Source organism: Diabrotica undecimpunctata, chromosome 2 (assembly GCF_040954645.1).
Source record: "Diabrotica undecimpunctata isolate CICGRU chromosome 2, icDiaUnde3, whole genome shotgun sequence".
Taxonomy (NCBI): Eukaryota; Metazoa; Arthropoda; class Insecta; order Coleoptera; family Chrysomelidae; genus Diabrotica; species Diabrotica undecimpunctata.
The window spans coordinates 178,042,537-178,066,298 of record NC_092804.1 but is presented as its reverse complement, the minus strand read 5'-3'; the positions used below and the strand labels follow the sequence as shown (position 1 = coordinate 178,066,298).

The 23,762-nt window shown below is 33.7% G+C and overlaps 1 protein-coding gene across 3 annotated transcripts in view; it reads left to right on the top strand.

Moving 5' to 3' along the window:
- Positions 1–23,762, top strand: part of Amph (amphiphysin) — a 172,521-nt gene that overhangs the window by 102,201 nt on the left and 46,558 nt on the right. For all 3 annotated transcript variants that reach the window (XM_072524117.1, XM_072524116.1, XM_072524118.1), the window contains exon 3: positions 19,631–19,821. In XM_072524117.1, the coding sequence (XP_072380218.1) occupies positions 19,631–19,821 (191 nt within the window). The remainder of the gene's footprint in view (positions 1–19,630; positions 19,822–23,762) is intronic.

Here is a 23,762-nt window from a genome sequence, read left to right as displayed (position 1 = left end):
GTTAGTATATCAGATAACATAAAATTCTTGGGTCACACAAACACATTAGATCACTTGGTATCTGCTGGTGCATATGGCTAGTCCATCCCTGATACCCCATAGACGTCGCGGTACGGTTTATGGTTTGTTACATAATATTTCTTTCTACGATTGCAACAATCATTCAACGCTTTATAACGGCGTATTTTTGCGCGTGCCATAAAAGACAGGCAACATATTCCACCCAATGAGGATCTTATTGTATTTTTTCTCTTGTCAATTTTTCGACTGCATTCGTCTATTGTTTGGACTTGACCTTACCAAATAAGCTGTTTCGTCCTTAGGTATTTCCAATCTTGATTCTTTGACGGACCTTCCCCAGAAATGTATCCTCTTATTATCTTATTATCCTGCAATATAGCAGTCAATCTCTTTGCATTGTGCAACTCAAGGTTTATTTTTATTATTTAAATCATTTATTTGTCGGATTTCTCTTGCACAACCACCGTCTGTAACCTGGTTTTTTATTCTTCTTCTTCTTCCTCTTTATAAGCAATTCTGCTTGTTCATTGGCAGAGGATTAATACTTCTATGGAAGGTTGTCACTCCATCCTTTGCGCGGTCGTCCGATACTTCTTCTGCCGATTGGTGACTTATCTCTTGCTATTTTAACGACACGCGTCTCCCCTATTCTGCTTATGTGGTGATTCCATTCTTTTTTTCTATTGTATGTCCATTCATTTTTACACTGTACGTTACATTTTCTTCTAATGTCTTCACTTCTCTTTCGATCTCTTAGCGTATTTCCTGTAATTCTTCTCAGTACTCTCATCCCTGCTGTTTCCAGTAGCCTTTGTGTTGTGACTGTGTCGGGTCTTGTTTCTGAGGCATATGTCATTATTAGTCTTTAACTGGCTTTATAAATTCTTGTTTCGCCATATAGTGTTATTAAGGCATCCTGCCAGTCTATTTGCTTTTTGTACTTGATCTCTCACTTTGTCCACTATTGTCCAGGTCTCCATGACAGTGTAATTCCAAGGTATTTTATTTCCATTACTTGTTCAATACTGATGCCATCAATTTCTATTTTACATCTGGTTGGTTCTTTGCTGATTGCTATTGTTTTACTTTTCTGAGCTGAGATTATTTTGCTCTTATGTGAAATCTGTGGACCAGTCTTGCAGACTATCTTCGTTTTGGGCTATCAATATTGTATCGTCTGCGTAACAGAGTATTTCTATTACTTTGTTTTCCATTCTGTATCCTGTTCATTTGTTAACGCTTTTGACGATTTCATCCATGATTAAATTAAAGAGCATAGATAGTGCTCAATGAGTCTTATTCCGCTGCCTATTGATTTTTTATGTAGCACTGATTTTGGAGTTCTGAATCATGTTAGATTTCTTTTTGTTATAAGATGGTTGGGTTATCATACTGCGAATTTGGGCTGCGGAGTCAAGTCCCTGTTATGGATTGTTAAGATTATTGGTATAGGATAAAAGGTAAGTGTCGCTACGTTTTTGATATAAGGAATTTTAAACAATGTCATGCTTTTGTCTTGCTGACCTTTTATATTGTATTTAATTGATCTACTTTTTCCACGTTTCCAACATTTACAATTTTTAGGAGGATTTTATTGAGGTGTTCGAAGAACTCATCTTTGTCAGCCTGAATAACATTGTTATTGACCCCATATACTCGTATACCTATTAAAGATATTCCCTGTCCTTTGATGGTAAGGTTCAATGTCTTTCGCTGAACACATTCCAAATGTAGTTTTCAATGGCTCAATCCCCTTCCAGGCGCATGGGTGATTTTTCATCAAGGTTTTCTTTCAGGACTATAGAGTAAACTCCAGATTTGCAAGTTGCGCATTTGCTGTTAAAATTTTTTGAATTAGATAGAATTCATAGAATTTTTTGGAATGAATTTTGTATATAAGATTCTAATTTTCTGTTAGCCTGATGTTAGCCTGATATAGCTGCTGGTTGTGTGTGGATCGTTTTTATGTAAACTTGGTTTTGCTGGTGTTTTTATCCAGTCCATATGTTCTACTTGTTTCCGTTATTTTGTTCATTACGTTTTGCAGCCCAGCCCCTCTATGGTATTGGAAAACACTATTGCATCATCTGCATACCGCAGGTTATTGAGCTTGACTCCATTTATTGAGATGCCTTCATCAATATCTTTTAGAGCCTCTTCAAAAATGTGCTCCGATGTGATCTGTATATTCTCCAACTATTAGGAGGACCGCTGATTGATTCCAATACAGGTTAGCTATTATTTTTAGGTCTCTGCGGTCAATCCCTGTCCTCTTCAGCACTTCCATCATTTGTTCATACCTGACTCTATCGAAAGCCTTCTTGTAGTCAAACATGCAAAAACATCACAGCTGACATCTCTACATTTCTAAAACAATGCCTGCACGCTAAATAAAGCTTCCCTCGTACCAACGGCGTTCACAAATCCAAACTGATTGGGCGCAATTTGTTCCTCGCATTTCCGGTAAATTCTTTTGTGCATAACTTTTAAAAACACCTTCAGCAGATATCTTAGGCTTATGGTCCTATAGTCTTCACAAACTTTTGCTTCTGGTTTTTTGGGCAATGGTACGAACTCGGATTTGAGCCATTTTACTGGTATTTCTCCTGCCTTGTATATTTCATTAAATATTTCAGTTATTTTTATTTTTTCTGCATCTAAAAGTTTAAGCAGTTTTGCAGGGATTTCATCAAATCCCGGTGCCTTTCCATCGTTCATTTGTCTGGCGGCTGCCGTTATTTCTTCTGGTAGGATTTCGGGACCTGAATTTTCTTCAATGGTAGGTTCTGGTACTGTTCTAAGGTATTGAATTTAATTAAGTATAATTTAAGATATTACAACATACTTATTGTAAAGAACCCCGGCACTTCGGTTTCAGCGAATTTGAATGAAACTTTGCAGAGTTGTAGCTTTGGTTATGTTGATTAAACGCTCTATGTCCCAATACTAAGAAATCAATTGTTTCGGAGTTACAGAGCTTTAAGCTGTCGGTTTGTAGTCCATTTGAATAATATATATCTGTATAATATACAAGGTGTAATTAAATAAGTGCAACAAACTTCAGAAGGAATTTTGCATGAAAAATAGTGACAGTTTACTATATAAACGTATGCCCGCAAATACTTCGTTTTCCGAGATCCGGCGTGTTAAACTTTTTCTTACAAACTAAATTTTTTATTGCTTTGAAACCGGTGGAGATATGCAAATGGCATTTGGTGAGTTGGTGAGGAAAAAATGAGACATTTGAGATGCTATGTTTTCTCTGTGTTGTTGTACGGGGCGGAGGCATGGACGCTTACAGACACCACTATTAAAAAACTTGAAGCATTTGAGATGTGGCTTTATAGAAGAATGCTGAGAATATCATGGACAGCAAGGATCACGAACAAGGAAGTTCTAGAAAAAATGAAGAAGGAACCAGAGATTGTGTTTACGATCAAACGCATAAAATTGCAATATCTGGGACACGTTATGAGAAATCAGCACCGTTACTCCCTGCTGCAGTCTATATTGCAAGGTAAAGTCAAAGGTAAGCGGGGACCCGGTAGAAGGAGAATATCATGGCTGCGGAATTTAAGAACATGGTTTAAGAAAACCTCATCGGAGCTGTTTCGAGCCGCAGCGAGCAAGGTCATGATTGCCAATATGATTTCCAACATCCGAAACGGATAGGAACCAGAAGAAGAAGAAAATAAAATTTTATTTTCATCATTGGCGCGCATACGGGTTTTTTTTTTAAAGAGAAAATATTACGCCACTGAGATTTCAAATTAACAATCAATTTTGAGTTCCTTCAATTTGTGGAATCGTTTTCCATGTGAGGCGCCGGCGCCGTTTGTATGAAAAAAATTGCGCATTTTTAACTTCTTTAATACATACTCAAGAACTATCTAATACAATAACATTAAACCGGAACAATAACAGAAAGTATTAATAATAACATTTTAAATAGGCTCTAAGCTACAAAAAATCTTCGAAATGACCTTCCCTGAAACGTGATGCAAGACTGAACTTAAATAAATACATAGGTATAAATAACTAGAATATCACAATTTTTAATATGTAATAACTTCTCACCTAGAATAGTGTACATTACTTATTTGCTAACTGATAATACTATACAAAGTAATATTGACTTCTTTAATTAAAAAGTTGATAACAGTTAGCAACTAATTCAGGTGCCTGTGACGCACGTTATACATTTTTGTTCTTGTGTTAGTCTATTTTTCTATCAATATTAAATCATTTGTAAAAATTTTTTTATCTGTTGATATTGCACATTTAGCTGGATATACATATCTATATCTGCCTCATTTGTCCATTATTGAACAAAAGCTTTCTACCAAAAGACAAAAGCTAATTTTGTCCCTTCTTGTCTGCTACTTGCTATATTCATCCACTTCGGCTTGAACATTTTTTGAGATCGTGTGCTTTAGATTGTTAATTGGTCTACAGTTACTTTTATTGCCATAATTCAGACCATCCTCGGCTTTATTCAAAAAGTCTTGATGAGAGCATACAACCCTACGAACCCCTCTCTCTATTTCGATATCTTCGGTTTTTTTTTCATCTATTTGTACAGTAGCTCTTTGACCGTAATAGAGATTGGAATTAATGTTGATAACTCTTGTGTCTAGGATTTTTTTTCAGTAACAATTGTATTAGATAATCTTCGCGAACTTTATCAAAAGCTTTATTGTATTCAATGAAGCCTAAATACAGATCTTGGTTCATATCTAGGTATTTCTGGGACATTATATAAGTGCGAACAACGCTTCGCGAGTGGCTAGGTCATTTTGAAACCCAAACTCAGTATCACTAATGTCTTGTTCTAGCCTTCTGTATATTTTAACAGGTATCAGTTTGAGGAATGTTTTCAGTGTATATTATAGCCCATAGGGCTTACAGTGCGGTAATTTTTGCATTATTTAGCTTTTCTTTTTTTTTTCGATTTGATGATCAATCTTGATATCAGCTATTTCTGTGGTATAATTCCTAATTTATAAATTCTGTTAAATAAATTAACGAATACATGCTCTTCATTAATAAGTTTAAGGATTTTGACTATTAGTTCGTCTAGGCCTGGTGTTTTTCTGTGTTTCTTTGTCTATAATCGTCAAAAAGCTCCTCAATCTATGTGTTCCACATTTTTAGTTTGTTTTCCAGTATCTATTTATTTTTCCGCGCTTTAAAATCAATATTAAATTGAATAAAACAGAAACACCTTAATATCATGAACCCACAGCCTCCTAAATTATACTCTTTTATTAAACTACACAAACCTGATCACCCAATAAGACCTATCTATCTATCTATATAAGGATTTTTACAGCTGTCGCCGCCTTCCTTCTTTCAACCAACGTCTCCAGTCCTTTCTGTTCTGCCATTCTCCATCTCTAAGGTCTCGTCTTTCCATGGCCTCGTCCACTTCATCCCTCCATGATCTTCGGGGTCTACCTCTTTTCCTCCTTCCTATTGGGCTCTTATCCGAAATCTTTGTTATTCACCTTGTATGATCTGTTCTTCTCGCATGTCCATAGGAAATTAAACGTTTTTCTTCGATGTAGCTGAGTATGTCTTGTTCTACTGCAATTCTTCGTTTTATCTCCTCATTTCTGATGCGATCCATTTTTGTCACTCTGCAGCTTGTCTTTATGAACTTAATTTCAGTTGCTGTGATTTTGGACCTGTTTCGTTTATTTATTACCCAATTCTCTGCTCCATAGGTCATTATACTGCGTACCAAGGTGTTATAAATTCTCTTCTTTGTATTTCTGGTAATCTGTCTATCCCACAGTACCCCGTTCATTTGTTAATACATGTTCTTGTCTGTGCTAATCTGCTGGTTATCTCTTGCTTGGTGGTTCCATTTTTTGATAGTATGAATCCTAAATATTTGAATTTATCAGTGCCGTTAATTTCCCTATTATCGTCCATTTCCAAGTTTCTCACTGGTTCTTGCTCTGTTGTTAGATATTCGGTCTTTTCTAGATTTATTTCCAGTACATTTTTTGTGTATTCCTTTTCTAATTTTCGGAGCATATAGCACAGATCTTCTTCATCTTGAGCCGTTACCACTTGGTCATCTGCAAAGCTTAATGTGTACAAGAAGTTGTCCCGGATTGGTATTCCCATCCCTTCACATTTCCTTTTCCATGGTTTTAATATTTATTCGAGGAATATCTTGAACAGTGTCGGAGATGTAGAGCATCCCTGCAATAAGCCTTTTGTGGTCTTAAATTCGTTAGAGTATTTATTGCCGGTTTTAACTCTTACCTTGTTGTTGTTATAAGGTTTTTTACGGCTTCTATCTGAGTTATTCCGATTTCCTTCATGGTGTTCCATAGTTGTTTTCTGGCGACCGTGTCATACGCCTTTTTTAAATCTATGAATGCCATGTGTACTGGTCTACTTTTTTTATAAGAAAGATTTCAATAAGACCTGTAGTTTCCTTTTTTACAGCTCCGTCATATAAACTTTGAAAAAAACTGTTAGAAATTATTTTAGAACACACTATATTTTCACCTATATTTACCGTAAAAAATACATTAGAACTAGTTAATAAAATACAACATTTTCAATTTCCTAACAACTCCAGGTTAATTTCATTTGACTTAAAAAATCTTTTTCTTAGTATTCCTCCTACAGAAACTTTTGTTCTAGTAAAAAATCTTTTAGACCATAATAGTACAAATCCAATCATTACCTCTGAAATTTTACATCTTAAAATTTGCATAAACCAGGTCTACTTTGAATTTAATAATCAAATATATACAAATAACAATGCAGAACTTACAATGGGTAACTCTCTAAGCGCATTGCTATCAGATGTGTTTATGGATCATCTAGAAACAAATATTTCAAAACATCCCATATTCAAACAGTTTTTGTATTGGTGGAGATACGTAGAGGATGTACTGGTATGTTTTACAGAAACTAACAGGTAACTTGGTCAATTTACAAGTCATTGAATAGTAATAGAACATACTCAATTTATAAATTTTCTAGATTTAAAAATTATCAGACTTAAAAACAAACATGAGTTCTTCGTATTTCATAAACCTACCCATACTGACATGACTATAAACAATTCATCATCTCATCCCACACAGATTTTTCCGTTTATTGATATACCCTGTTGTTCCTCTGATATTGCTTCCTTAAAAATAGCTTTGCTGTGCAGATGAATAACAATGGTGAGAGCACGCAACCCTGTCTAACACTTCTTTTGATCTCTATAGTTTCCGTATCGACATTTTCGATTCTAACCTTTGCTTTTTGATTCCAGTACAGATTGACAATAACTCGTATATCTCGACTATCCACAATCTCTGAATCCAAACTGGGTGTCATCTATACTTCTTCTATTTTTTATATAGTCTTCTATATATTAGTTTGAGAAATATCTTAAGTGTGTGGCTTATTAAGGAAATTCTGGTATCGTGATATTTCTCAAAGGGGCAATATTTTTTAACCTAGATTTTTGATCAGCCCCAATTTTTTTTTTTTCATTTTGTTGGGCTCTGTACCGTATATTATATTAAAATTTAAATTTCTATCATCCAAAAAGCGTTAATGGTATATCCTTATAAGATTTAATCTATCTCTTAGAGCCAATCAAGCCACATCTCGCGTACTTGCGGTTCAAAACCGCTTCATTCAAAGCAAATAGGTAAAAGTAACTGGGTCAGTACTGTAACTAGGCTACTACACACACTTAGTATTTCTCTTTGCTTTTGTATTACGGTACTCGTAAACATGTTTTCATACTTAAAATAATTTTCTTGTGATGATAAATTGTCGGCATCGTCGAGCAAAAAGTAGCTAGCGTGTTGGCTTCTCCAATTAATGGACGAATTATATCGCGTTGAAAAAAGAAAACGAGTTATTAGTAGTAAGTAAACAAAAGCGAGTTTTTGTGAAAGGAAATCGAAACTACTATGTAATGTTGAGGAGTTGTTTGCACGGTGTATTTTATTGGAAAATGTGCTTATCTTGGGTGTAGATTATAATATAAACGATATAGATTTACGTTTACGATAACTTTTCAACATGTATTGTTATTTTTTTTATTTACACAAAGCTGCAACAACCATGAATGGTCATTAGCGGGTGTTGAAAGATTACAATACAGTATAGTTGTTTGTGTACAGATTAAACTTAAAATTATTACATATATATTGTTAAAATATTTTATCTTGCATCGATTCTTTTGAAATATTTTTCTCAATGATTAATTCAGTGACATCCTTTTGTGGGCCAACCGATTTGTAATACAATGATATCAAACTATTAGGGCGAAAATACACAACCTTGACTCATTCTATTAAAAAAAAACGTATTTCTTGCGATGTATTCTCATCAAATGGACGGAAATACTCCAATTCTAATAAAAATAAGCAATTATAATAGATCTGTTCTCAGACCAGTTCCGTATTCTTAAGAATTTCATTTATACATTAGCTTGTATAATATGTACACTTTTAAATTTTCGTATTAAGCATATACAGATTTTTCATTTAATCACATAATATGTATAACTGCATCCTCATTAAACGTCAAGATATTTTCTACTCATTTGTGTGATAAAACGACGTAATATTTTAAATTCTTACCCAATGGTTTTTCATATAAAACTGGTAATTTCTGAAAACTGGTTTTTGGAATGAAACTCATTAAGGCATGACGTAACGTTATTGTTGATTCAAGTTGAAACGGTTATGCACTTTGGATATAAAAGAAAAATACTCGATAGGAAGTTTGATCACGAATAAATATAGGGAATCGGTAAAATTTTAAACTATTTATAAATAACCGGTTGGATATTTGTTTTGAATATTAATAATAGGATTATTTTTATACTGTCAGAATCATTTAGCAGTCTACAATGTTTTTTTTTAATTTATAAATAAATATAATTTTCATCCATTGTATTTATATGGTTCATCCATTCTGTTTATTTGAAATGATCCTCTATATCTCTATAATATATACTAAGTGGATCTCTGAACTCACATTGTAAATTATTTTGTTGGCATTTAACATTCCTACAGTTTGGATGTAGAAAACTCTTTCGAATAAGGACTTGAGTTTCCTGTTGGCAATCTAATTTCATCGGCATACTGCCATATAATTTAATATTTCCAAGTATTGTAGACTACCAAGTTTCGAACTGCCGCAGCTTCGTCTTAAATAGTCAATTTCCGTAGTCATAAGTTTGTTTCTATTAGCTTTGGTGTACATCTGACATTTTCTTTCTAGGGGTCTGTCCAGATAAATCTTCTATTAGGTCAGTGGTAAACAACAACGTTATCTTAATTTTTCCAATTTTAATTTTTGCATAGTTATTTTCCTAATTTTGCGTCGCTCAATAACTACTTGATTTATTCTCAATTTTTTTCATTTCCTTCCATAGTTGTAAAGTTCGCATTTTATCATATAAGTATGTGTAAGCAGTAAGGAGAAAAAAAATTGTTTAACTATTATACGGGCAACACATTTTACTTGCGTAACCGGGCAACTCGGGTCCGTTGGGCCTACCACTGTTCTTGAATGTACTATTCATATTTACACATATATTTCTAATATTCTTTTTTGATTTTTTATTAAAGGTAAATTTAAATTGTCTAGATTAAAAAAAGGTGCTATACTCGTTTTCATCGTTCTTGGCGTGTACCTGAAATAAGCTACTACGGAATTTTTAATATTCGTCTCTCTCTGATACACAGATGCGTAATTCAATTGTGCGAGTCACGTTCGTCATGGTAAAGTGCGATGAGAAGGGAATGAAGAGACCACTCACGTCTCCCAGTATTGTAGCAATAACACCGATGCGTTTGGCCGATACGGTGTCGGTGATAAGTTCGGACTCTTTACGAATACAGATAGCTGGCAGTGACGTGTTTTTTTTTAACATGTTACCCTGATCTGTGCAGGTTTGAAGTAGCTGATGAAACAGTTTTTATAAGTAAACAGTTTTTAATTAATTAATAGTTTGAGCTCTTACTGTGTGGAATTCCATTACATAAAATAATACTCTCGACACCTTAAAAATTCCAGTTTATTATAAATTAACTCTCTCTCTTCCGATACTCATTGCAATAATGACTTGTGGCATTGTTCTTGAATGAGCTGGCTAATAGGTTTATAATTGTAGCAATTACCATTGATATTTTATGTTGTTTTAGTCGATTTTAGTCAATCATTGTTGGAATTTGTTCCGAACAGTTTTACTTATTATTTTTTGTTGTGAATAACTAATTGTTCTATTTAATAAAAAAAATGCCGGGAAAAACGATAACAGGAGAAATGCGACAATGTGTAGTTCATTTATTGGAGTATTTTAAAAAAGAAAAAGAAAACAATGGACCTTTGCTTTCGTTATCATCGGTACATGAACGAGTAGCGGACGCTTTGAAAATCAGTCTTCGCACAGTGACAAGAATAAAGAGTGAATACAAGACAGGGGCAGCTCTTACTACACCAGGAGAGTCAAGTAATGTACAAAAAAAAAGACTAATGATGTCAGCGATACTATAAAAGGAGAGATTAGAAATGTACTGTATGGCATGAAAGCAAAAGGAGAGCACGTTACAATTAAAGTTCTAAATACACAATTAAGAAACAAGCCTCTCTATGACGGTTCTGATACAAGTTTGTGGCGTCTTATGAAAAATTGTGGGTTTTCATACAAACTAGAAAATAGTAGACGAGTGCTATGTGAGAAACCATGTATTGTCTCCAAACGACTGTATTTTTTGAGGCATTATATGAGAAATTTTTTAAGTCCAAGCCCACTTCAGTTCGTTTTTTTAGATGAAACATAGATATTCCTAAAAGGGGCATATAAACGTACTTGGCAAGATGACTGTGTGAAAAGCATCAGAAAAGGACACGAAAATACAGGTAAACGCTTTGTTGTTTTATATGCCGGAAGTAGGCAAGGATTTGTTAAAGATGCTGGATTACTGTTTTCTACGAAATCGAAGAGTGCAGACTATCATGATTCTATGGATAAAGAGTCTTTTAAAAAGTGGGTCTCCGAAAAGCTGATACCAATGTTGGAGGAACCATCTCTAATTATTATGGATAATGCCTCATACCATGGCTCTTTAATAGAAAAGTTACCGAATGCCACTTGGAAAAAATCGGACTTACAAGAATGGTTACGAGCGAAAAAAATAATTTTTGACGACGATTCGGGCAAGACAGAGCTATTGAGTCTTTGTCGCCAGAATAAACCACAAAATACCAGGTACGTTATAGATGAGCTACTCCAAGAACATGAGCATCAGGTTTTGAGATTGCCTCCATATCACTGTCAATATAATCCGATTGAGTTGGTCTGGGGCATTTCTAAACAATACTATGATCGTCATATTGGAGAACATGGACGTGGAGATGAAACAGTGAAAAAAGTTTGTGGCGATGCATTAGCTGAGGCAACACCTGCAGTGTGGGCGAGTTGTGTTAACCATACTGAAAAATTAATTCAGGACGACGGGGCAAAAATGGTCACATATGATTAAAATGAAAGTAGGATTATCATCGATTTGGCGGAAGATTCCAATGATGAAGACAGTTCCAGTGAAGACGCTGACTGATTAGCTAATTAATCAAGGTCAGTACGTTGTAACAGTTCAGAATTCGCTACAGTGCTTAAAACTTAAAAAATCTGTATCATTTTTTAATTAAAGTGGGTTAAATAATTAACACTTTTTTGGGTATATTTCAAAATTCTTTTAAAATGTACTTTTCGTTATATCCTGTCCTATTGTACTGCAAGCTAGAAAAATACTTCTTCGCAATTTATACGTATATTCCGTTATTAGAAATTTAATGAAAAATAATTTATAATTTTCTTTTATAACTATTATTTCGTTCAAATACCGACAATAACAATCTTAACAAAATGAATAAAACGCATAAGTCAGCAGAATATTATTATTTTAATTTTACAAATTAATACTTTGTCATATCAATTTACTGTTTTAGTTGGGACTAAGCCACAAGATTAGCTTATTCCCAACTAGAATAGCAAATTGATTAGTCATTTATTTTTCTTTATTGCAATACTTACCACATGTCGATTGATTGATTTTCTTCTCAAAATTTGCGGCAACACTAGTTGTTCTGCTGTCGTTGTAAGAAACAATATTCGCTTTTCATTTTTGCTTTCTTTCCATTTTGGATTAAATTTTTCCAAGTAATAACTGAGGCTACCCCAGCCACGTCTAAAATATTCATAAAAAACGCAAAAGGTCAACGGTTAGTTGGTCCGTTTGGTCTAACGTTCGACACCACATTTTGTACTATTATTATAGAGTATCATATCTGGTTTTTGTCAACATCATTTGCACAGTAAGCATTGTGATGCATAGTAGACAGGACTAGGACACTTCTTTGTTTTTTCGGAACGTAAGAAACAATAGATGCTTTTAGAGTGAATCCGAAAATTGAATATTTCTCTAAATGGTTCTTGTTTATTAGAAATTCCCGAGGAACAAATTTCTTATTTTTTTCACTGTGCCCACAAGAGTTAGTGAATTTGCCAGTAATTAATGTGCAAAAGCAAGATCAGTGAAATAGTTATCGCAAATCACATTCCTCTTGGAATTATAATAAGGCTCAACGAGTTGGCTTACAACTTGAGATGCAAGACCCTTGGCTACTGTATTTCCGCTTTTTCTTGTATAAAGCCCACCCTATTTTCATGCCATACTTATCTGGCTTCGAAAGCATATACTGCTTGAAAGGACACCTACCTCGATACGGAACAAGTTACTCATCTACCGTTATGTTTTTTCCTGGTAAATAGTATTTCTGAAAGTTTTGATTGACTTGATTCCACACATCGTATTGCTCCTAATGTGTCGTTCGTTCTTCGTTCAGACCTCGTATCCTTATCGTCAAATCGAACAAATCTTAAAAATTGTTTGAATCGTTTTAACCCCATGGTAGCTTTAAATATAGTAGGTCCATAAAACGTGCTCCAAAGTATATCTACATTATGGATGTTGGCACGCACGTTAGTAGTAGTCCATTAAAGGCATATAGCTCTGTAGAGTCGCAATATTTCCAGTTCTCTATCCCCAGGACTTTTTCGGCTTCTTTATCTGTACACTTCACTATTTCGTTCACAATTTTTTCGTCCACAAACAAAAGGAATCAACAGGATCATCTACACTTTGACCAGGGGCTAACATTACTTTGTGCACTTTGCTTTTTATTATGTCCTGTTGGTTGTGGTTGACTCTTCCAGTTAATTCCATCCTTAGTTTCAAAAATTACACACTCTGAAATCTGGGAACTTGTAGCTACACATTCTTCTTCATTATCCCTCAATACTACTTGCTGATCATCCTCTTCACTTGCTTCTGAAAGATGATCTTCGATTTCAGAGTCTCAATGATGTTCACAACAAAGAGATGTTTATATTGTTTATTACACGTTTAGACTTTATTATTGGATTTCCGAAATCATAAAAGTCGTTTAGATAAACCACAAAAACATTACCTGACTGCCAGATTAACTTCTGTAACAAAGATTGAAACTTTAGTTTCAGGTATAAATACACATAGGATCCGATTGGTCCGTGTTGCCCCTTTACGTGACAAAATTCTTTCAACGCAATAATTTCAAAAATTATAATGAATATTTTGAATAGCTCATGACTATGTTGATATGATAAGAGAATTGGCGTCTCGGAATTGGGCCCACCTTGCCCGGATAATGGTTAAAATAGTTTCTTTGCGTTTTGGATGACAGTGTCGCCAGCAAAGATGTCGAAACGATCATATGCAAGGATTATATCACATGTATATAATAGGTATAGAATTGATCCTAATACCTAACCTATATGAACTATAAACAACGTCAACTAAATAGTTTTCGTCTAAGTGGAAGATACAATTAAAATTAACAATAATTGTTATAATTACTTCTTCTTAATGTCAATAATATTTATATACGCCAAAACAAACTAATTTGCTATTGACGTTGAACAGATTGACTCTTTTTAATTTTAATGATCCTTTTTAGTTGTTTATATAGTTTTAAATTAACAAATGTTTGCTAAATGGAAGTATTGTGTTACTTTACAGACATTAAAATTGAATGGTCTTTAAATGTGAAGCAATAAAACATTACGTAAATAATTTTTAGACGTAATTTATTATATTGAAGAGCGTTTAATAAGAAAGTTAAACGATTTGGTATAATTATTTCATATAACTGTTCTCAAATATAGGTACAGTGTGAGCCAAAAGTAAATTCATAATTTTGTTCCTAATAGAACTTGGAAAAAACACAAAAACAGGTCCATTTTTATTTTCAAATTGTAATTGGTTTTTTACATCTAATCTTTTTCTGTTATATTTGTGGAAATTACGACGTCATCGACTTTTTTTTTAAATAGGATACCCTATATTTAACTGAAGAAATGAATATGAAATATTCGAGAAATTTTTTTATACTAATACACTATTAGAAAAATGGCAAAAGACAAATGATATAGAAAAGACATTTTATTAAGTCTAATGTTAAAAAAAACCACTATTAACTATCTCGCAGTGGCCAATTCGATGTTCGAATCTATCAGTAACTTTCTGAATGGTCTTAGGAGTGATCTTTAAAATTTCTTCTCTAATGCCTTGCTGTTCGACGTTGTCTGGTCTGCTTATATATACTTTGCTTTTTAAATAACCCCGCAAATAAGTCTAAGGGAGTTGAATCCGGAGAACAAGGTGGCTATTCGATAAATCCTTCTTCTTCTTCTTCGGCTTTTCCCATTATGAGTTCGCCGTTTTCGTCCTCCACAGCACTTTATTCTCCCAGTCCCCTTCTCTGAGGTCTCTATCTATCATAGCATTTCCGACGTATGTTTTCCATCTTGTAGCAGGTCTTCCTCTCCGTCTTCTTCCCGGCGAGTCCCAGTTTAATATTCTTTTCGGCCACCTATGCTCTGGCATTCTTTGTACATGCCCGTACCACTGCAGGGCTCTGTTTTCCAACTTTTTTGTAATTGAGCATTTTACTTCCATTCTGTTCCATATTTCCTCCGTTATTATTCTATCCGCTCTTGTGATTTGTAGACATCTTCTAATAAAGTCCAGTTCAACTGTTCTTATTTTATTTCGTATTGTTGTTGTCATTGGCCATACTTTCGCTCCATATAGGGTAATATTCATCACTATGGTTTGAAAGATCCTCTTTTTGTTTTCTTTGGTTAGAGTGTTGTTCTGTATCACTCCATGAAGTGCTCTTGTGTCGATAAATCCAGTTCTGTCAAATATAGAGAGATCTTTGAAGATCATTCCGTACCGCTCTCTCAGGTTGCGCAGCCATGACATTCTACGCCTCCCTATGCTCTCTTTCCTTGGATCTTTCCCTGCATAATCAGTTGGAGTAAGGTGTATTTCTCTCCACGTGTAATATGTCCGAGATATTCCAATTTTCTTGTTTGAATTTTATTTAAAATTTCTATTTCTTTATTCATCTATCTCAGAAACTTTTTGTTTGTGACGTGTTCTGTCCACGATATTTTTAGAATTCTTCTATAGACCCACAGCTCGAACGATTCCAGCTTTTTATTGATGTCGCATTCAAAGATTAAGATTCCATTGTATAAAACAAAGTCGAAAAAACATAGCATCTTGCCACCCTAACTTAGTTCCAATTTTAAATCCCTTGTACATAACACTCTTATCATTTTGTTGAAATTTGCTCTATTCGTTTCTATTCTGATTTTGATCTCCTGAATGTAATCATTTGTGGAGTTAATTATTGTTTCCAGATATGCATATTTGTCCACTTGTTCGACGTTGGTTCCGTTTATTAGAAGATTCTCGTATTTTCTTTCGAGTTTTCGATATTCTCATAAATTTCGTCTTCTTGGCGTTCATTGTTAGACCGTACTCTTTTCCATACTCCGCTATTCTGGTCACCAGTCTCTGAAGATCTTCAATATTTTCGGCTAAGATCACAGTGTCGTCCGCATATCTAATGTTGTTAATGGGAACTCCATTTACCTTTCTTCCAGCTAGAACTTTCTAGATGTCATCAAATATCCCGAAATATCTCGTAAAGTCTGGAATGTCAGAAAATGTATATAAACATAAAGTTGACAGTTCAAGTAGTAGTGGTAATTAAGGTTTTGTTTTTAGTAGTAGTCTGTTGTTTCAATAAAAGTGATTTTATAGTTTGTACAAGTGTAGTAGAAGTGTAACAGTATAACAAACACGTTTTTATACTATTTATGGAATTGACAGTTACTCGATGGAAATTCCATTGTTTTCTCTGCTGAAATTCGAAAGAGACTCGTGTTTTTTATGTTTTATGTTATATTAATAATTATTTTTAATAATTTATTTACGATCATACATATTAACGACTAATAATAGAACCGGCTGCACTTATAAATATCTATTCAGCATTTATGACACGCAAGTGAAAGGTTACCTACCCACATACTTTTCGTAATAAATCACAAATTTATTCCTAATGGAAAAAATCAGGGTTTGACAAACCGAAAGCTAATTGCTAATTATTCACTCTTTGAGAGAAAGTTATATTGTGCAGGCATATAATACATTTATCGGGGATATATGTACATACAACCGTCCATCAACAAATATTTTGTTTACTATTATTATAACCTTATTAAATTATAACTTAATTTACTATATAAAGAAAATGCATGGTTATAATAGCAAATTTACTAAGATGTAAATTGGAACTGGAAGATCAGATAATAGAACAAGTGATGGAGTTTAAATATCTAGGCATTACATTATCTAGCGAAACATTCACATCACATTACATTACGGAAAGCTCGAAACTGAAGTGGAAGATCAAGTGGATAGAGCAAACAGAGGCGCAGAATATGGAGAAATAAAAATATAGGGAAGGAAATGAAAGCAGAATTTACAAAACACTCATCAGACCAATAAGCGGCAGGAATACGATATGATACAAAGATGTCAAAGAGGATGTTAGAAGCAGCAGAGATAAAAACACTTGGAAAAATTGATGGTAAAACACTATAGGACCGAACTAGAAGTACAGATATACGACGTAGATGCAAGGTGGGGAACATCAAGGACTGGGTAAGAAATAGAAGAGTAGAATGGAACGATCATATAAGCCGCACAACAACAAACAGAGTAGTAAAGACGGCAAGAGACGGTTCCCCAATAGGAAGACGATCAGTAGGAAGACCACGAAAACGATGGATCTACAACTTACTGGAGCCACATTGAAAAACAGACAGAGTCATGTCTACATAACAAGAAGAAGAAGAAGAAAATATAGCAACTAAGAACAGTGAGAGATTAAAGTATCTTCTTTGCGGGAATGGCTCCAAAGAGAATGAACGGATGCACTAAAAGACTGAATGATGATGATGGTGATGTCCATGAATTGTCGAATAACTTTTGTACTCGGGCTAACAATTTATTGTTCATGAACTTTAATTGATATAGTAGCTGTTTTACAAAATGAACAGGTAGTAAGTAAAATTTCTTTGAAATATCTACTTCAAATTCAGTCGTTTTATCTTTACACCCAGAGCAATCTCTGTACCAAGTTTCAAGACTCTAGGACTTTTCCTCCAACAAAATGAACAAAAATTTGAGAAGAAAGAGAAGAAGAATTGACCCCAAATTAAGTTGGATTCTTCCTTACACTAGCTGTAGTGTACGAATAATATTCAAAATTCAAGGACTTTTCTTTCAAGAAAAATAAAAGGTATTGGAAGATGAAAAAGACCTGGTAACTCAGTATTTGATAGAATTTTTCCTTGCATCACTCTATGACTTTTCCTTCAAGAAAAAAAAGTCAGAAAAATATAAGATATTAATCATTACTGTAATAAGGTTCCTTCTTCTTCCTCAAGTGCCATCTCCATCAGTGGAGGAACAATTTCACGGACGTTCTTCAGTCAGGAATACTCTACGGCCAGCTCTTTTGCGGCCTTCTATTTTTTTTTCGATGATTAGTTTTGGAAACTCATAACTCTAGTATCGACAGATACTTCCTAGGTATGCGGTCTTCAACTTAATTAATGTAAAAGAATCCCATATTTCTTGCAATTTTTCCTTCAAGTCGTTGACGGACCTGGCAGGATGTTTTCTCAAAGCTTTTTTCATTTCGCGTCACAGCCTCTATCGGGGACTGTTAGAAACTCATTCCAGAAGTGGTATACGATGGTCTTCAATCCATTTTAAACTCTTTTTTTGGGGTATGACAACCTGAGCCGTCCTGTTGGAAGACAAAATCATCCGCTGATGTTAAACGGTTTTCCATAATGGGTAAAAGAGATTCTTCTAAATTATTCAAATATTTGTTCGTGTTTACAATCCCATCGATAAAATGTAACTTTCCCATACCTTTAGATGGCATGCTGCTCCAGATCATTACAGATGCAGGAAATTTGACTTTTCTCTTCAGCCAGTCGGGATGGAAAGCTTCATTTTTCCTGCGAATGACACGACTCCTACTCTCTCCAACACACACCTCAAATCTGGACTCATCCCTTCATTGTATTGCATCCCATTGCGACTGAGTTCAATCTTTATGCTCTTTTGACCATCTTAGTATATTTTTTTGTTGTTGTAATGTTAAAAGTGGCTTTTCCTAGTCTAAAATAAAATGAAATTTATTAAAAACAATTCGTACCAATTTTTTCAACTATAAAACTTACTTTGTATGTACCAAATCCTAATTTGTTGGCCTGTCGGTGACATGTTGATCTAGAGTCTTCCTATGGACGTGTCTTCCAATAAGGTTACTCCATAAAACGCATAACTCCATATAATTTGCTCGTCTATTGTTCACTAAAATGCGTCTTAATGCCCTTCGATCTGTTTCGGTTATTTTACTTGTTCGTACATTTCTAGGTTGTGTGCCGACCGAACCTGTAGTTTTGTATCGTCTGATTATATTTCTTACCATATAGCGTGACAATTGCAACATATTCGCGATTTCAGAATTGGATTTTCCAGAATTAAAAAATCTAATAAAGATTGAACAAATTTTCTCATCGATTACTTTACCTCGACCCATTGTATATTCCATAAACGATAAAAAGCTTTGCAATACTACAAAATACATTTGACATTAACTAATAATATTATTGTTCTGATGTCTTTTTCCATAGCTCCTCTAGATTTAACGTAATTATGCAAAAATCAACGTATGTTGACATAAGTGAATGCATAGCCAGGGTTTAGTGAATTTTTTTTTATTGTTGGAAATAAATAAAATACCATAAGGGTAATGTTTTTAATAAATATTAATAAAAATGCCATATTATATAATATGGGAACTTTAAAAACATGCAGAGTATAATTTGTTTATGGTAATCGACTTCAACTGCAAATTCCATAAGTGGGCCAACTGATATGGGAAGGGGTTCGTATTTATATTGTGATAAAATAGTCCGGTTGATTATTATGTTCAACTTTGACTCCATATGCTGTCAAGTTTGCAAAACCAAATTTTTTTAGCGGACCCAGACAGACAGAATGATAACATTTGTCAATTATATAATAGTTTTATGTAATAATTGTATAAAAGATTTATAATGTTAACGTCTTGTTCTTTTTTGCAGCGTGCCAAGCGGCATCAAAAACCCTCTTGGACGCCATAGGGGAAATCTACGAGAGCCAATGGACTGGACACGACCTGCTGTACGTTCAGACACAATCTGTTGATATGTTATGGCAGGATTTCAGTCACAAACTAGCGGACCAAGTATTACTTCCATTAAACACGTATCAGGGACAGTTTCCAGAAATGAGGGTAAGGCAAAAACTAAAATTCATATTTTTTATTTCATTATTTCGTAAGCTGTTAGAAAATGTGGATCTTCCTTATAGATCAGTTTTTCTCTTCTTCATTTAAGCATTTGCTAAAAATTATTATTATTATTCTTTATTGTAATGTTCTGCGTCTTTCGAAATATTTTTTGAGATTTACGTTCACTGCTTTTATTTTTGGGGTATTTATTATTTTTGTTATTGTTTGATTTGAATTTATTACCGACTTGTTTGACGAAATTATAAGAGTGATTAAATAAATGGGAACAAATAGTAACCAAAACAAACCGAGTAGTTTTTATCACAAATACGGACTAATAAACAAAAAAAAATGTCATAGAATTGGCAAATGATGAGATTTTTTGACAGAGGCAATAGAGCTTTGTTTTATCTATCGCTCTATTTTCATCTTAGTGTATAAATTTACTAAAGATGCACCTATTGTACGATCGCTGAGTAACTACATTTTGACAGGAAAATGCATTGTTTATTAAAAACTCTTTTTTTTTCGTTATCAGGTCATTGTTCTCTGATTTATATAAGAAATTCTTGATTTATTTGTTAACTATGAATACTTATGACGTTTACCTAATATTGCGTTGTATTAAAGCAGAACTATCAATAGGCGTCTATGCAGATCTACGTGACATTCAAATTCAAATAATATAAAACCTACGTCTTCATCCATTCAAATGGTACAATACAAGTCCGTGGGAAGCTCTAGCGTCCACGATAAATCTAACAAATTCAATACATGCAACGCATTTTAATAAAAGGAGGAAACTGGAAAGAAATCTCGACTATTAATACTGGTATTTTGTAACAATTAAATATTGGCTATGTTATTATAGAACAATATGTTTTGTAATTATGTTTGGAGATGATTTCATATTACGAGATTTTATTAGAAGGTATGTAAAAGATGCAATAATGGTACAAGAAACAGTAATTAAAGTAACTATATGTAATTAAGAAGCAATTATTGCGTAAAAATTCACATTTTAGAACTATATTGCAAGAAAAATATTTCAATATACAGGGTGAGTCATGAGGAACTTTACATACTTCTACCATATGTAGAGTCCCTCAGGGAGCATATCATGTGGCCACTAAAAAAGGTCAACTCCTCTTCTTTATTAATTAACAGGGTGATTTGTGTAATTGACCATTTATTTCATTTTACTGTAGTGTTTATACGGCTCATTTGATTTTTTAAATTTTTGCATGATACAGTACACTACTATCAAGCATTCGACCGGTATTAGCTAAACTAAAAAATTCCAGGACTGGCTTTGGAAAAATTAATTTAGGGATTCGTATTAAATATTACACCCTGTATATATATTTTTTAAAATGCAATAAGTGATTTTCAAACTACATAAATAGCCAATGAAAACGACATATGCGATAATGTTGTCGCACTTTTATTAAATTTTTAGTGAACGATCAAATCTTACCAAAAATAGAACAACCATAATGCAGTATCAAATTATAAGGTAATTAATTTAAACAAATGTTATAAATTTCAAACATTTTAATTGAAATGATAAACTGAGTCACTGCACAACAAAAAACAGTAACTACTAACAATAATGAAGAACAATTTAAAAAAAAAAAACTAAAAATATGTACATAGTTATGATAAACCCATAAATTAGAACTGGAAAAGATACAATAATGGTAACAAAATAAAAATAATTCAAAATAGATTTTCGAAATGGAACCCTGCAGCCTGTACACATTTTTGTTGCCGAATTGTTAATTGACGTATTGAATTACGGATACTCTGGGGATCGTTTCTAATAGTATCACAACAATGTATAATTCTATCAATTAATTGTTGTCGGTTATTAATATTCACTGCGTAAACTAGTTGCTACAATCGTCCACAAATATGGTAATCAACGGGATTGAAATCAGGGGATCTTGAAGGCCACGAAATAGGACCTGCACGTCCTATCCACCTGTTGCCATAAACATTATTGAGATGTTGTCTCACTGCCAGTAAAAAGTGTGGGGGTGCCCCATCATGCTGAAAATACATCCCTCGGATAGCAACGTTCGCGTTGGCAAGCAAATTCGGCAAAATATTTTGTAGAAAGTTCAAATAGACCTGCCCTGTTAAAGGACCATCAAAAAAGTGAGGACCTACTAATTGGTTATTTATGACACCAATCCACACGTTAACCGAAAACCTTAACTGAGAACGACGTTCTCGAATAGCATGGGGATTTTCTTCTGCCCACACATGTGAATTTCGTGAATTATTTATCCCGTCTCTGGTAAATTGGGCTTCATCTGTAAATAGTGTCCTATATAGCGTTGGTCGATTATTGTTAATCCATCTACAAAATTCCAACCTATCGATCTCATCTCCAGCATGTAGTCGCTGAACCATTTGAATGTGATATGGGTATATATTATTTTTTTCTAAGACTCTACTTACTTTTGATTGAGTAACATTGAGTTCTCGACTTACTTGTCTAGTGCTTATTGTAGGGTTCATAGTAACGGCGTCCATAATGTCATCTTCCTGCGCTTCATCTACATGTCGCTCTGTTGTTCCACTAGGAAAAGTGCCATTTTCTCGCAAATAATTAAAAACTGACCCAAATGTTGGATGACTGGGAGTTCGACGATTAGGAAATCTCCTGCGATATTCTCTACTAGCAGCCCTACCATTCCCATTACAGAATCCATAAACAAATATTATGTCTGCATATTCTGTGGTCGAAAACTGATGTGGCATTTTGAACGAAAGTAACAAAAGCTCTACCAAAACTAACACAATGTACTTAACGTAGATATGACAGAAGAAATATGTATTCTTGTACACATAAATAACAATTGATAATGACAATAATGACAATGGGTATAAAATATCAAGAAACGTCAAACGGTCAACGCCAACCTTCATTTTAAACTTTTTTAGATTTATTTTTATTTAGTACAGTTGATGCAATGTATTATTATTTGACATAAAATTTTAATCATTTACAATCAACAAAAACTAACACATACAAGAGGTTTGACTTTTTAATCAATTTAATTTATTATTTATCTAAAATAATGCCCCAATACGATCTATGAGTAAAAATTTAAAATTGAAAAACAATTGATTCTATCCTAGAGATAATACAAAGTGACAGTAAAGATGTTAATTTTCTACGTATTAGATTATGTTGTAGGAACTCATTTTAATTAAAATGTTTGAAATTTATAACATTTGTTTAAATTAATACCTTATAATTTGATACTTCATTATGGTTGTTCTATTTTTGGTAAGATTTGATCGTTCACTAAAAATTTAATAAAAGTGCGACAACATTGTCGCATATGTCGTTTTCATTAGCTATTTATGTAGTTTAAAAATCACTTATTGCATTTAAAAAAAAATATACAGGGTGTAATATTTAATACGAATCCCTAAATTAATTTTTCCAAAGCCAGTCCTGGAATTTTTTAGTTTAGCTAATACCAGTCGAATGCTTGATAGTAGTGTACTGTATCATGCAAAAATTAAAAAAATCAAATGAGCCATATAAACACTAGAGTAAAATGAAATAAATGGTCAATTACACAAATCACACTGTTAATTAATAAAGAAGAGGAGTTGACATTTTTTAGTGGCCACATGATATGCTCCCTGAGGGACTCTACATATGGTAGAAGTATGTAAAGTTCCTCATGACTCACCCTGTATAAAATAGTATAAGCTATTCATAAATAAATGAAATTCACGAATGGACTCAGATGAATGAACAGAAACTTGTTTTCTTTCTGCACCTCTACGGCCTTCTATTTTGCCTTTGAGGCTCAGTTGTAGTATTCTATATTGATTGCTTTCCCATCACCATATGCCCCAGATAAGAATTTTCCTGTGTTTAATAGTTTTTAGCAATTCTCTATCCTTATTGACCCTCC